Source organism: Drosophila arizonae, chromosome 4 (genome assembly GCF_054131065.1).
Source record: "Drosophila arizonae isolate 15081-1271.41 chromosome 4, UAZ_ARI_1.0, whole genome shotgun sequence".
NCBI classification, from domain to species: domain Eukaryota; kingdom Metazoa; phylum Arthropoda; class Insecta; order Diptera; family Drosophilidae; genus Drosophila; species Drosophila arizonae.
The window spans coordinates 9,586,204-9,601,390 of NC_142924.1; the positions used below are offsets into that span (position 1 = coordinate 9,586,204).

Sequence of the window (15,187 nt, forward strand, 5' to 3'; positions counted from 1 at the left end):
ATTACAAAGATTTATTGTATATTGAACGAATTTTAAATTATTTTTAATATTATGAATTTATAGAGAACTATTGAACTATTATTTATTTGCATTTTCTGTTTTTATCCTTTTTTGTTTTCTTTAAATTTGAAGTCTGTTAAACAATGTAAAATTTATCACAGTTTATAATCTTAATGCTAAGTGTTTAAATGTGCCTGTATACAATTACAATGCGGTTTATAAAAGAAGCTGAACCTATTATAATGCTTACATCAGATATAGTTTAAGACAATGCACGGCTTTTCATTATTAATATAATCATTATTATTATTATTATAATTATTAAGTTTTAGTAGTTTTGGTACTTATGTACCAATGTGGTATATATATTTATGTATATGCGTGTGTTTATATATATTAATTGTTAAATATTACACAATCAAATTACGTTGTTGCACGAGCCCAGAAATCTGCGGAGATAAATAGACTTCAATGGAAATAGCTGTAACGGTTAAATGTATATCAATTACAAATCTTACCTAAATTATGTTATATACATTTGTGTGTGTGTGCGCTTGTGTGTATATACGATATTGCAAATACATAAGATCTTCAGTCCCACTGTCTAGACGGACGTCAGGCTAGGGGAGATTTATAAATCATTTACTGTACATGCGCATGGACTATTTTGAGTGAGTGTACCTCTTGAAGAGCGGCTTGAACATGTTGTCCGCCGTCCGCTGCAGATGGGGCGAGGAGGAGCTGCTGCTGGCGCTGCTGTTGCCGCTGCTGTAGTCGTCCCTGTTGTGGCTGGCAGGGTATTCGTAGTCGTTGAGGCGCGTGGAGAAATTCATGGGATAGCCGCAGCCGGGATTGCTGTAGGCGGCATTACTGCTGCGACAGGTAGCGGTCATAGGGATTTGCGAAGCGGTAGGCAGCAGGCTCAAAGCTCCGCTCAGCACCTTCATATTCGGCGGAGTTTGGGGTGGAGTATCGGGTTGGGCTTCGGGAAACCCCATCGCCATCGCCCGCTGACTCGCTGTGGACTGAGATGGCTGCGACTGACGCACCGCTGGGTAGGGCCCCGATCCCGGCGACTCGGCCAGGCCCAGGCCCAGCCCCAGGCCCAATCTCATGGCCTCGCTCGGACTTGGGTTTGCCGTAGTAGGGATGGTAGGCGTATGTGTGCCGTTGGAGCTGCTGCTGCTGTGCAGGCCACTGGGACTGTACGGGTCTGCACTGTTCGTGCTCGTAGTATGAAGCTGCTGCGTCGTAGCCCCTAGAAAACCCCCGTAGGCCGTGGTATGCGCCCTGACATAGGGCGTGCCGTTGAACAAGTGGCTGCCCATTGCCAGAGGCTGTTGCTCCATCTGCAGCTGCTGCTGCTGTTGGTGCTGCTGCTGCTGTTGGTGCTGGTGCACCTGGGAGGTAGCCATGCCCTGGCCCTCCTGTTGGGACTGCGGATGCAGATGACGCTGCATAGACTGCTGCTGCTGCTGCTGCTGCTGCTGTGGCATCATTTGCCCGGGGCCCATGCATGCCGGTGGCGGGGTTTTGCAGGCAACTGTGTCGGCCAAGCTCCAGATTTTGGGCTTCGTAGCTGGAATCGGCACGCCACAGTCCCGGCCTAGCTGGTTTTTTGGATCGCTATGCTCGCTGTGCTTGCTGGCCATGCCCAGGCCGCCCTCACCCGCATGGAAGGCAGCCGGCAGCACCGTCTGTTGCGGCTGATAGTAGGCGGGATGCTGATGGTGATGATGATACGGATTATACGCAGCCGGATGACTGCTTCCGCTGCCGCCATGATAGCCACCCGATGGATAGCCGAAGCCAGCACGCAAAATGTTCGCCTGGCCAAGACTCTTTTGGTCCTCGTCGATGAGGTCCTCCTCATCCTTGGCCACATCTGCAAAAGGGGAGAGAGAGGGAAAGAAAAGCAAAGCTCAGCTACAATTGCCTGGAATACCTGTGCAATCGACTACCTTTGGCCAAGCTGCCGCCATGCGAGTCCTTGCTGGACTCCACATCATCCTTGTCCTTCTCATCATCCGACACGAGCGCATCGTCATCGTCATCCGTGCGATTCTTTGGCTCCCAGGTCATCTTGTTCTCCTTCTTGAGGCGACGACGCGCGTTCGCGAACCAAGTCGAGACCTGAGTCAGCGTCATCTTTGTGATGATCGCCAGCATGATCTTCTCGCCCTTGGTGGGATATGGATTCTTCTTGTGCTCGTTCAGCCACGCCTTCAGCGTGGCCGTCGATTCGCGTGTGGCATTCTTCCGGCGTGCAGCCAAATCGTAGCTGGCTCCATAGCTGATAGAGGGAGTAAAAGAGAGAGAGAGAGAGAAACTGGTTAGTGTAATGGTCAAGGCATGTATTTTTTTCTATTACACTGCGCTACAGCGAGCAAACATGAAAATTCATTAAAAATGCGAACAATTTAAATTGATGCTTTCATATGCAGAGCTAGAGCTCTGTACCACCCACAGATGCCACACCTCCAGTGTAGTACAACGTCAAAATATTGTAAAACATAGTTGTGAAACAGCGCACAACAACAACAGCAGCAATGAGAACAACACTCAACAATAACGAGGACGACAACGCCATAAGCGTATGGTCAACTTTTTGGGTTTGGGTATGCAACTGGGAAACCGAGTCGGATGCAGAAGCTGGAGCAGGAGTAGGAGCGGGAGCAGCAGCAGCAGTAACAGGAGCTGGAGTTACTAGTCCGAGCCGAGCCGAGCCGGAGCCCAGTTATTGCGTTTGCATTTTTATCCAGCTCGCCTTCACCCACATCTGCCCTGGTCCAAAGCTCTGCTAGCTAAATTAAGCCACCCCCAGCCATGCGTATATCCAGCTGCAACTCATCTGTGCAACAGCTCCCCAGAGAGCCGACAGCAGTTGCTTTTTTTCTCCCTTTCTCCCTTTCAGACTCCTTTTTTTTTAATTTTTCATGGGATTTTTATGGTGCCGCAGAATCAACAGTTTGTGCGGTGAATTTTACAACAAGATAAAGAAGGAAACTGTGCTGCCAGCCTCGGAAGCTGCTGTGGACTCGTTGGTGTCGTTGTCCTGCCCCCATTTCCATCCAGCGCATCCTTTACTGGTTTTCACATTTTTATTCTCGCTTTTTCCTTTTGCGGTAAGCTGAATCTAACAAAAAACCAACAACAACAAAACAAAAAGAAGAAACGCGTCGTGGCTGAAGAAATGTGCACGATTTTTATGCAGCGTCGAAGTTGATGTTTGAGTTTTTGCTATTATTGTCTGGCACAAGGACGTTGGGCACTCACAAATTTGTTCGCTCACAGTGCGGCTCGTAAGTAAGTTGCCCGTCAGCTCGTCTGCCTGCCTGCCCGCCCCAGTCTAAAGTCTGCGAAAAGGATGTAAATGCTGGCGCTTAAAGCTATCGATTTGCCAAACTTAACCAAAGAGACAAATTCAATCCTATTAAATTTTGTTAAAAAGCTTTTGTAAAAGTTTTGCAACTATGTAAAAAGGATAATGCATTGCGAGGGGGACGTAAATCTGCTTTGTTAATGGTTAGAGAAATATACATATATTGAGTATGATATAGTGTATGTCTCTTTAAGCTTATGCCTCAATTGTTTCTCTTTTGATGGATATCTCTTTTGATTTCTGGTCTATATGAAGCAATGATATTAACAACTCTCTCAACATCGTTTTATCATAGCTTGCATTAGAAAAGTTCTCAAGAATTAAAGATGATGCATTATTTTCCTAAGCAATTTATAATATAATTTATAATTATATTAGGAAGTTTCTGATAATAAGATTGATGATATATAAGTATGATGAAAAAATATTATAGGAATTTTTTCAGCATCCTTATGCTATAAGTTCTATTAGCACAGCTTTCTTTTTCACAAAGAATTATAGATTCTGGATAGCAATATTCGATGTATCCAAATATAGATATGATCTATGGTCTATTCATACATTATTCAGCTTCAGAAGTCAACAGATTAGCTCTATTATGTAAATGATTTTAGCTACACAAAAAACGGCTATTTGTAGCTATTGAGCTTCGATGAATTCTGTTTCAAATAAAATAGCATATAACAGTTCCACTACGAGCTTTATATGTCTAGCAGACTATGTCCAGAATAGAATTGTTAAAACACGAAATAAAATGTAAGAAATTAAATTAACGCGCAATAAAAATAAAGAAATTAGCAAAAACAAATGGGCGAAAGGTGGAATGTGAAATGTGGCGCTATCCGCATATACCTATACATATATATGCTGTATATACTATGCGATACCATGCTATACTATATCATACAAGTAAACACCATGTTTGTATATATACGACCCATAAAGACTCCCAACAAATCAGGAATATTATAATCGGCTTTCGACAACAAAACGAACAAGCATGCTAAATATAGCTTGCGCACCTGTGCAAGGTATTTAATAGTCGTTGTAAAGTTTTTGTTTTATTATTTGACTTTTTTCTTGTTATTTGTTGTATTCATGTTGTTTTTATTGCATTTGCAATTTGCTTAAGCATCTTATGAACGTTAAAAACAAATGTTACGATTTCTGTAATTTGGTGCACGAAAGCTGAGCGAGCGAACATCGCAGTTGGCGATTAGTTCCCGCCGTATTATTATCGCGTAGGCTGACCGTAACCGGCGGATGCAGCCGCATGCCGGTGTATATGTATGTATCTGTGTGCGAGTGTGTGTGTGTGTGTGTGTATTTGTATTTGTTTAGTGCGCTTTTGTTCTCTAATGTTTTACAATTTGACGAGCACAAGCGTTCATTTGTTGCTAATTGCCACGCATTCTATTTTTGCACTGAATGGGTGTATGCATGTGTGTGTGCGTGCTAGTGTGTGTGTGTGTTTGCTTGTGGCTGGCTTTTAAGCCAGAGTCTGCGAGCTCGGCCGCTGCCCATAATCTTGTTAACAAATCGAATTCTTGTTCACACACAAACAAAAACCAAAACACAAAAAAAAAAAAAACAATAACAGCCACGTTGCCTACGTTTTTTTTTTTTTAAATAAATATATATCTAAAATATAATTTGTATATATATGTTTGCGTTTGTGTGTGTGTACATGCAATTTAATTTTAGTTGGCAATTATAATTACATGTTGTTGTTGTTGTTGTTGTTGTTATTATCTGTGAGTAGCAATTTACAGCAATGAACACACATTTTAAACAAATAATGCCAGGCACGACAAGTGACATTGGCTCCAAATGGACGCGCGGCAGAGCACTTTATGCCCAACCACCCACACACAGACGCACGCACTCACTCACTCTCTCCATTAATCTCTCCCTCTCTCTCTCTCTCTCTCTCTCACACTCTTTGGCCACAGCCCGTTCTTCTTTTAAATGTCTGTCAAACGTGTGCACTCTCGCTCAATATGGCGGCCAACATGGCGTTCATTTACTCACACCTAGCGCTGCCTTCACTCAGCCAGAGTCAGAGCCAGAGCCAGAGCCAGAGCCAGAGCCGTAGCCATAGTCAAAGCCCAGACCCGGTCCCCAGTCTCAGCCTCAGCCAGAGTCAGAGTCTCAGTTGCAGTCGCCGTCGCCGTCGTCGCCGCAGTCGACGTCTCATACCCTGTTGCAGCTCAGCTTTCATGAGCTTTACGCACGCAACGTTCGTGGGGCAAGCGCGACGGCAGTTGCAGTTGCAGTTGCAGTTGCATGTCCGTTGACTGTCCGCTGCAACGTATCCGTGTCAATATTCTGCTGCTGCTGCTGCCGCTGCTGCTGGTGCGTGTGCCTTACACACACTTATATATATACATAAACCCACACACACACACACACACACACAGCTCACTGTGGCGTGCAATTAACTGCGATTATTTTCGCCGCAATCATAAATAAATAATTTCGCGCGCTCTAGCAATTTTCACAATTCAAATTTTATTATCGCCTCTGTCTGGCTGGCTGGCTAGCTGGCTGGTCAGACTCTGTCCCTGTCCCTCTCGCTCACCCTGTCGCTGGCCCTTTCGCTGTCTGTCCCCAGCGACGCGCAATTAAATTCAAATCAATTTGAAGTACTCGCAAATATATTTAACAATTAATTATGGGCGCACAATTGCTTTTGATTTGCCCCAGCTCTAGCACCCAGCACAATCATTTATATAACACATACATATGTACATCTATGTGCATATATGGTAAACAGTTCCATAACTTACCCATATGCCGACATGGGATCGTAGGAGTAATAGCCCGTTGTGGGCTGCAGACCAGCCGAGGTCCAGGCGCCCATTTCAGTGCCAGCTGCCGAGTCCTTTAAGCCATAGGGATTGCTCTGCAATGATTGATGCAAAGGATGAATTATGCTGATTTGACTGAATAGAATGCAGATTTTAAATAATGCATATCTAAAATGTTTCTTTAGATAACAAACTTTGATCCTCATTTTATTATATTCAGTCAATCAAGTATTGATTGATGGCAGTCATTTAACTAGAGTGAAATCAAATGATACTTAAATGTAAAATTTTCCTATTCTATTCTTAATTCAATAAAAAATCTCCTACTCAAATTTCAAATGTTTTGGTTTATCCTTTCGAGCTGTAAATCACTGCTTCAATCAATTTTTTAATTGATTGAGGTTATATGCACCACTTACGCTCTTTCTTCTAGTCTCAAATGCCCAAACACCCCATGAATTATTTTATTTTTCTTTTGCCATAGAGAAGCTACTGCCCAAATGGAAACTGGTTAGCCCCAACCCCTAATCAAAGTTCATACATCATGGCTTCAATCAATTGCTTGATTGATTGTAATCACTGCACACATTTAAACATTTGCTAAATACAGTTAAGACAACAAATTTACAAAACAAAATTTAATTCGAATTATTTATTTTATAAATTTTGTTTGTTTGTTGTCTATTCGACCTTAGACATAAGGCATAGGAGCAACGAACAAAATGATTTTCCCACAGTATCCACAAAAAAAGTTGACGATTTTGTTAACATGGAATTTATAATTTGGCAACATATTTTGCCATGAAACAAGCGTGCGCTGACGTTGACCATATTTTATAGCCAGACAGTATGATGTGTATCCAAAAACATAATTTAGACCAACAACTCAAACAGAAACAGAAACATAGATAGAAACCGAAACAGAAATCGACAAAAATAAGCTGGAACTGCGATTATTGTCGTTATGAGGTTCGAACACTCTTAATTTTAATATTGGAAGCGTATGGCCGCCATATGACCTTATAGATGGCTTTTTTTTTTTTTTTTTTTTGGCGATTTATGAGCGACAACTATTGGTCACAGATCCATAGATCGGGGGCCAGATGGGCAGCTGAGCCCGCTGGGTTGGGAGTCTGGCGGCGAATCTGGTTGGCCGAGCCGACTTGACTTTTGTTTAGCCTCTTGATTTATGAAATGGCATTAACATTTTTAATTGCTTAACATCATGTATGCCATTGTTTATTAATTTTTTAACTCACCTTTTGCCGACGCCGACGCTGACGCCGATGCCGATGCCGACAGAGTGACAAATATATTTATCGAAATGTCATTCGATCGAAATATATATATTTATATAAATATATAAATGAGTTGGAAAACAGGGAAACAGGTATCGGATATGATATCGTTGACTCTCTATCTACATGCCCTGCGCGTTTCATATCAAACGAAGGCCGACCAAAAAACATGAACTCTGATTTACGAGATTGTCTGCCAGCTGCCTCGGCTCATTGCCTCTGCTCGCTGTATTGTGTGAGCAACAGTTAAATGTCAGCAGATCTTTCACACTCCGTACTATCTATGAGTAGAACCAATTTCTAACTGCCCCACCCTCCCACCGCTCGCCTCCTGCCTGGGGCGGTGGCCTCCCTCGACTTCTTATCGCGCGCTGAATGTGCGAACGCGCAGCCAATGATATTTTCTTAATTAAAAGAGAACTCGGATAAGAGCGCGGCCAGCGCTCAGGTGCATATGCCAGGTGACAGCCAGGTAAAGGCAGAGGTAGAGGCAGAGACAAGAGCGCAGAAAGGGGAACGGCCACGATTCACTTTGAATTTCCTGTTCTTGTAAATAACAATTTAACATGACACATTGGTAGCTGCTTATTTGGTATCACGCAGAAGACTTCTCCCTTGCGCACTCAGTTTCTCACTTTTTACTTAACTCGTTTTTTCTCTTTTTAGGGGGGGGGGGGGGGAGAATTACATAAAAGTCTTGTTTGGGCATTATTAAGTTAACAATTGGGCCAACGCATGGGTATGTCTGGAGACTGAAATTTCAAAGAATTTCAGTTTACAAACAGAAGTTTACTGGAAATTGAAAGAAAGAGAAACTCTAACCCCAAAGTTTTTGTACATTAATGTAACTAAATTGTTGACTATAATATATGGAATATATATGTATTTAAGTATATATGAAACCAGCTTGAACCTATATTGATAACAGCTTACAGACTATGCAAACTCAATTTAAAGAAATTCTTCATCTACAACCTTCCTAATCGTAACTAAATCCGAAATAACAAAAGACTTTCAGCCAATGCTTCAAATGAAATTTATGTTCAAAATGAAAAGCCCTCTTCCGAATGGAAAACCCTTTTCAATATTCACATTTGATTTTCAATAAAGTAAACAATATTAAAATCTATATAGCTCTCGGCTTTATTTAGAGACGGCGAGCTAACTGATTGGCCTATTAATTGGTAGCTTGTAGTTCGCTACAAAGGCTAAATATTTATGTTGTTTGTTTGGGCTGTCCACAGCTGAATGTGCATGCCTGTCTACAGCTCCAGCTCCAGCTACAGCTCCAGCTCCCTCTTGAAGCTCGAGTATGTCATCTAGTATGTCATTTAAAACTGTGTGCATGTTGGCCGTGTACATTTCTGTGGTCACTTAGAAAATACAAAGGGCACACATACACACACACACACACATACATACACACACACTCTCTCATGTGAATGAGATGCATACAAAAGCATAAGCTCGATTAGCCCACACATACAAATGCATGGCGAGCTTCATCTGGGAGTGTAATTGAGGCCATGGGGCAATATGTTTTGTTTCCAATGATTTTGCCTTTCGTTGCGCAAAGTATCGAATATCACAATGGTAGTCAGCACAAGAGAAAGAGACAGCCACAGCAACAGAGAAACAGAGCCATAGAGTGGAAGAGAGGGAGCGGGAAAGGGAGAGAGGAATAAACTCCGATACAAGCTGCAGCAGCGACTAAATGAGGTTTGACTGAGCTTCAGTCAGCCATAATGATAATTCGATTTACTCGACTACATTGACAAGCCGTTGTCCCTATATATACCCTTTCCCTTGAACTCGAACTGCGACTCGTCTACGTCCATGGCCCGACTGCTTTGTTTTAGGTCTTTGGCAACGTCTGCCCGCTGACTACACAATTAAAGTCATATGTGGAGATAATCCATTTAGCCGTCTTGGCTTTCACTTACCAGCGGCGAGTAGAAGGCGGAGCTGTCTACGCCGATGCTCTGGTAGGGGTTCTGATCCGTCGATGGATATGGCGAGCCATAGACCCCGACGCTGGCCGCCGGCAGGCGCGAATAGCTGGATAGCGCCAGCCGTGCTGAGTCGTATTGACAGGAGCAGACCGTCTGGCCAGAGACCGGATCGGTCATAATGGGACGGCCGTTCTCGCAGCAGGAGCTGCCCGTTGTAGGCGTTGTGCCCACAGCGCTGCTGTCCAGGGAGCCACCGGTGATCGCATCGGGGCCAGCGACAGTGCCAGCCACAGCTGATCCCGTGGCCGCATTTGAGTTCTGCGAAAGCGCATCGGGACTTAGAGCGCCCGTTGAGGCATCGCCTCCTCCTCCTCCTCCTCCTCCAGCTCCAGTGCCAGACCCAGGACCACCGCCTCCGCCTCCGCCACCACCACCCGACTGCTGCTGGCTCGCCTGGCAGTCGGCACCACCCGTGGGGCTCAGAGCCGGCGCGTTTGTCATCACCAATGAAGATGCATTCACGTTCGCCGAGACATCTTCAGGTGTCTGCGTCACATTCGGCGGCAGGAGCTGCAAAATACCAAAAACGAAAAAACAGAGATTGCAAACATTGAGACGATTGACTGTGAGCATTGCAGAGCATGTGTGTGGAGACGTGCGTCCCATTATCTTTGCACCACTTAGTGTCAAGCGGGCAAGCGATCAGCTAAAGACTTCATTTAAAGTGGAAAAATTGTCACCCTCTTTAGATTCCCAATCTGATTCAGATGCATTAACAGATGTCCCAACTACCTGCTTAGATAATATTAATATAAACAACAGACTCAATTCACCCGCTTATCAACTACTTATGCGTGTCGAGTCGCCTTCAGCTGTTGTCCAGCTATCTTCGGCTGGCCACTGGTTTACATAATTAATGAATGTTTATCAAAGCCATTCCAACTTCATTCTCAATTCCAAACACAAATAGAAAACGCATTCAGATAAGCACCAAAGTCGTCAAAGACACTCGACTGTCTTAACAGCCCATTCTAAGCAGCTCAGCGTAGACCTAAGTGGTTTCTGTTAACTCCAGCCACTTGAACGTTATCGCCATATCACTTTCAGTTCAATTATTATAATTAAAAATATTAATTTTTTTGACATTTCCATGGATTACTATCAATATAACATATATTTGTTCTTGAACTAAAGAACATGCTGAACAAGTTTTAATTATGAGAGAAATACTATAGAATATAGGAGAGATATTTATTCTATGTTCTATATTCTATATTCTATGTTCTATATTCTATATTCTATATTCTATATTCTATATTCTATATTCTATATTCTATATTCTATATTCTATATTCTATATTCTATATTCTATATTCTATATTCTATTTTCTATATTCTATATTCTATGTTCTATATTCTATGTTCTATATTCACTTCTTGGAAGGGGACATTCCAATTAGATTCGATTGGCTAATGGCTAATAAGAAATTGGCAATTCAGATACCAAACCAGTTCAGCTCGAAACCAGTTACTAATCCTACTATATATACTAAGCTGCATAGTTATGTCAAGAATTATTCCATGAAATTTCATTGGAGAACGAGTTAGGATGCTCTTACTCCAATAAACGCTTCCTGAAATACTTTTTGTTCTTCAACAACCTGACGAGAAGGCAATACCAGATCGGCTATTTACATATGTTCCCAGACCACTTGATGAATAGACATGATGTGGTCCACCTCAGCGAATTGCAGCAGAGTTCATAAATATGGATGGACGTATAATGAACGTGCTGGAACGTGTTGACTGAGCAGGAGGAGGAATCGAAGAAGGTAAGGAAGGCCGGTCGTAAGTTTAATTTGAAAAATCGACAGAAAGCCCCATTACACGATCGCACGATAACATATTGTAAGCGAATATGGTGTTAACACACAATCAGCGCCAGGGGCGATGCGCTACAGTACAGAAGCTGCAATTGTGGCTGAGTGATCTTATAATCCTGCAACCGATTAATCTGTCCGCCATGTTTGCCACATCGATGGCCGCCCATTGACGTATTGCTGTAACGTCGGCTACATCAATTACCCCAACGCAATCGATTTAAAGTGCAGCATCAGGAGTAGCAGCAGCAGCAGGAGTAGCAGGAGTAGCAGCAGCAGCTTGATGATGTTCACCATCTTGAAGCGTTACGCCAATGGCATGCGCCAGTCGCTTGGCCATGGCAATTAATATGCAAAATGCAAGCCAAGCCCTGGAACCCAGACCCCAGACCCCAGAACCCAAACCCCAGACAGAGACCCAAAGACCAGACAGCTCCGTTCAAGATGCCAGAAATCAATGAGGGTGTGGCAGGCAACGCTTGCAGGCCAAAACACCGAAGATGAAGAAGACGGGGCAGCTGTACACATCGAAATGCTTCTGAAAATTGCCGCGGGACAATCTGCGAAACGAGGCGAGCTTCAATATTTTGCCAGAGTGTTTTCGCAATATGCCGATAAACCTATAATTAACTCGAAATACTTTGCTGATGGACAGCTACAAATTGATCGAATGCCGTCCAGCGACTATCAGACTAGCCCAAAGGTCAGATACGACGTGCATACACACACACATATATACACACTGCCCGCTGCCGACTTCGGCTGGCTTACAGCTCCCGTCGTCGTTGTGGCCAAAGTCATAATTATCCTGGAATCATTAACATAATCTGTCGATTGTCTGCGATACGTGAACGGGCCGTGGCTGGGGCACTGAGGCCTAATTTTATAAGTATAGAGTCAAGGTAAGCTACATGAAATAGATTTCATCCTGATTTCATAAATTAATAGAAAATATTGTTGTTGCCAGCGAGCGAGATGAAATTGTGGCTGAGTCACGGAGCCAGAGCGGCGAGGTCGAGGCGAGGCGAGGCGAGGTCTGTCCGCATGTATCAAAGAACAACCATTAATCAAATTTCAACAAATGATTGATTCAATGTTATTTTTTTATGTCGCGCTTTTTAATTAGTGAAAAATACGCACAAAAAACCAAATGTGAATAAAACAGAAAGAGAGGGGCGAAGCAAAAAATTGGCAAAGACGATGATGGAGCGGAGCAAAGGACATTCGGGCCAATCCACTGGCCAGTTCCCAGGCAGACAGCGGGCGCTCTCTCACACACGGAATATATGAGAATTATGACAACTGATCTGATAGGCGACACCATATAGGGACTTCTATGCGAATGGGCAGATTCCGCATGCATTATGCATGAGTGCAGCGCATCCAATGGGCAGCAAGTTGACTGCGTAAAAAGGAAGCTGCAGCCGGAGCTGGAGCTGGAGCTGTGGTCGGGGCTGTCGCTGCTGCTCGAAGGAAGCGCCAGCTGAGACTCACTCTGTTGTGGACATGGACATGGACAACAACGACTCGCAAACCCCGTTCGCTCTGTCTCTCTCCCTCTCTCTCTATCTCTCTCTTTCGCGCGCGCGCACGCGGGCTGCCTGATCTGATAAGATCTCGGCGCGGCCTTGCTGCGCGGCCCATGTGTGTGCACTACCAATTTCTGTGAATCGCAAACTGCGCACAGAGCTCAATGATCTAATCTCGACTGTTGCATCTGCTGCTGCGTCTCCAGTGCGAGGCCAGTTTGCCTGCCTGCCTACCTGACTGCTCCTGCTCCTCCTCCTCCTCCGCCGCCGCCGCCGCTGCCGCCACCTCCTCCCACTTCTCCCACTCCTGCACTTCCGCAGATAACCAAGCTGATAGTGGAACTGCAAGCGCCACATGATGCGAAAGCCCGGCTCCACTCGGTAGCTACGAGCAATGGGAATGCAGCGCAATGTAAAGTAGATCACATCGTCGAGGCCCGCTTGTCGCCGAGTCGGTCGGCCGATCTGTCTGTCGATCGTTTGGCTCCGGCCACTCGATCGATGTTCGCCCGCCCGTCTGATGTCGGACCTCCGGTAGCCGCCACTGATGCCACTATCGGTGTGGCTGCATCTGTGCTGGGCCTCCTGCCTCCAGCTTCTGCCTCTGCCTCTGCATCTGCAGCATCTTCTCTGCTCTCATTGACTGCCTGCTCACGTACTCGTGAGCGCATGCGCAGGCGCATTCCCAGAGCCTGCTCTGAGCTGTCACTTTACGGTTATAAATTTTATGATTTACGATCGTTGCAATTGAATTTTATTGACTTTTCAACAGTTTCACATGCTCAACGCACTGACCACAGCGCCTGTGCGTGTGCGAGAGAGTGCAGCTGAGTGTGTGTGTGTGTGAGAAGATGCGTGTGAATGTATGGGAGTGTGCATCGGCTTGCCACCTCCCACTCTCACCTGGCCCCCTTTGATTAAGTTCCTAGCAACTACTGCACTTGACGTAGAAGGAAGTATTCTCTGAGAAAGAATCCTAACTATTAGAGTAGTAGATCATGGAAGAGAAGATCATATTTTAGGGCAATAATAATATCCAAAGCTGAAGTTTATCTCTAAGCTCTAACTTTGAAATTTCTTCAGATGAAATGAAATCTACCAACTAGTTTTTCCAATATATAAAACATAGCCTATCATACTTTTTCTATTAATTTTTCTGATATTACTATGGAAACACAATGAACCGGTTGTGAGTAGAGTATTGTATAGAAATTTGCATAAATTTCTATTAAGGCTGAATATATGAAAGTTCCAAAGAAAATGTATGAAGTATTTAGTTTATAGAAATTATAAAATAAAAAACATTTAGAAACCTACAAATTTTAAGAAAGTGTTGAGATCATAAAAGCTTATCACAGCTCCTTAAGAGCCTGTTATATCCCCTTCTTAATACATACATACATACCAAATACTTTATCTGCTAAACTGAAAGACATTGTGTAAAGACGACAATATATCTAAACTACTTCACCCCAAGTGTTGCCCACCTATTGCTTTAATTATTATTTAATTCATTTTTCGATTCATCAAATTTGTTAACCCACCTGTGAGGCCGACGGAAAACCGCCGTATCCAAATTGTGTATAGGCAGCCATTGCCAAAGAGCAGCTCAAGTTGAAGCTTCGTTAAGAGTTGTATTCGTTTATTGAGTTGTTTTGTTTTATTATTATGTTGTTTATAATTATTGGTATTAAACTTGATTGTTTATGTAGATAGCACTGCTGTTGTCTTTGCGCATCAATTCGTGTTTCAGTTCACCTCTTCGAGTTAGCTGTTCAATGTGACAATTTTACCGTTGGTTAACACACGCATAAACAAAATTCTAAACACGAGACTCAGTTGAACACAATGAAGGTGCGGGCGGGCGAGCGACCGAGCGACAGACCAGAATCAACATTGGGATTATTGAGCGTAGCAGCGACTGGCGACGACGACGACGACGACAACAATACCGACATAAACATAACCATAACAATTGCAACGCTTATCCGCATACAGACACAGACAGACGCACGGCTACACACGGCTACAGCTACAGCTACAGCTACTGCTACAGATACAGATGAACAGCCACTGGCACAGATACAGATACAAATTTCAGCTGCACGCAAACGCAAAACGCATACGCAAAAAACGAAACGGAGTCAGCGACAGCGACAGCGACGGCGACGGTGACAGCGACGGTTGCGCGCTCCAGATGTTCACCTATGTACGTTCGAACACGAACTGGTTGCGGATGGTTACTCACAACCGGCACGAGAGCTAATACGAATGCCGTTGCTCTGCGACTCAGTTCGCATACCGTTGCAATCTCGTTGTGCAGGGCCAGAGCGAGA

At 44.0% G+C, this 15,187-nt stretch overlaps 1 protein-coding gene across 1 annotated transcript; it reads right to left on the minus strand.

Annotated features, from left to right (window-relative positions):
• Positions 1–15,099, minus strand: ara (araucan). Its single transcript, XM_018008820.2, has 7 exons — positions 14,396–15,099; positions 9,434–10,012; positions 6,172–6,287; positions 1,962–2,293; positions 682–1,885; positions 519–620; positions 1–449 (listed from the first exon to the last, which is right to left on the minus strand). The coding sequence occupies exons 1-6, from the start codon at positions 14,444–14,446 to the stop codon at positions 605–607; spliced, it is 2,298 nt and encodes a 765-aa protein (XP_017864309.1). The 5' UTR covers positions 14,447–15,099; the 3' UTR covers positions 1–449; positions 519–604.
• Between the last annotated feature and the right edge of the window lie 88 nt (positions 15,100–15,187).

What these genes read in the sequence shown, in the direction of transcription:
- ara (XM_018008820.2), bottom strand. Translation starts at nt 14,446, where the DNA reads ATGGCTGCCTATACACAATTTGGATACGGCGGTTTTCCGTCGGCCTCA. An exon ending in CCGCCTTCTACTCGCCGCTG is followed by an intron (nt 6,288 to 9,433) that starts GTAAGTGAAAGC and finishes CAATCATTGCAG; the next exon opens with AGCAATCCCTATGGCTTAAA. An exon ending in GATCCCATGTCGGCATATGG is followed by an intron (nt 2,294 to 6,171) that starts GTAAGTTATGGA and finishes TCCCTCTATCAG; the next exon opens with CTATGGAGCCAGCTACGATT.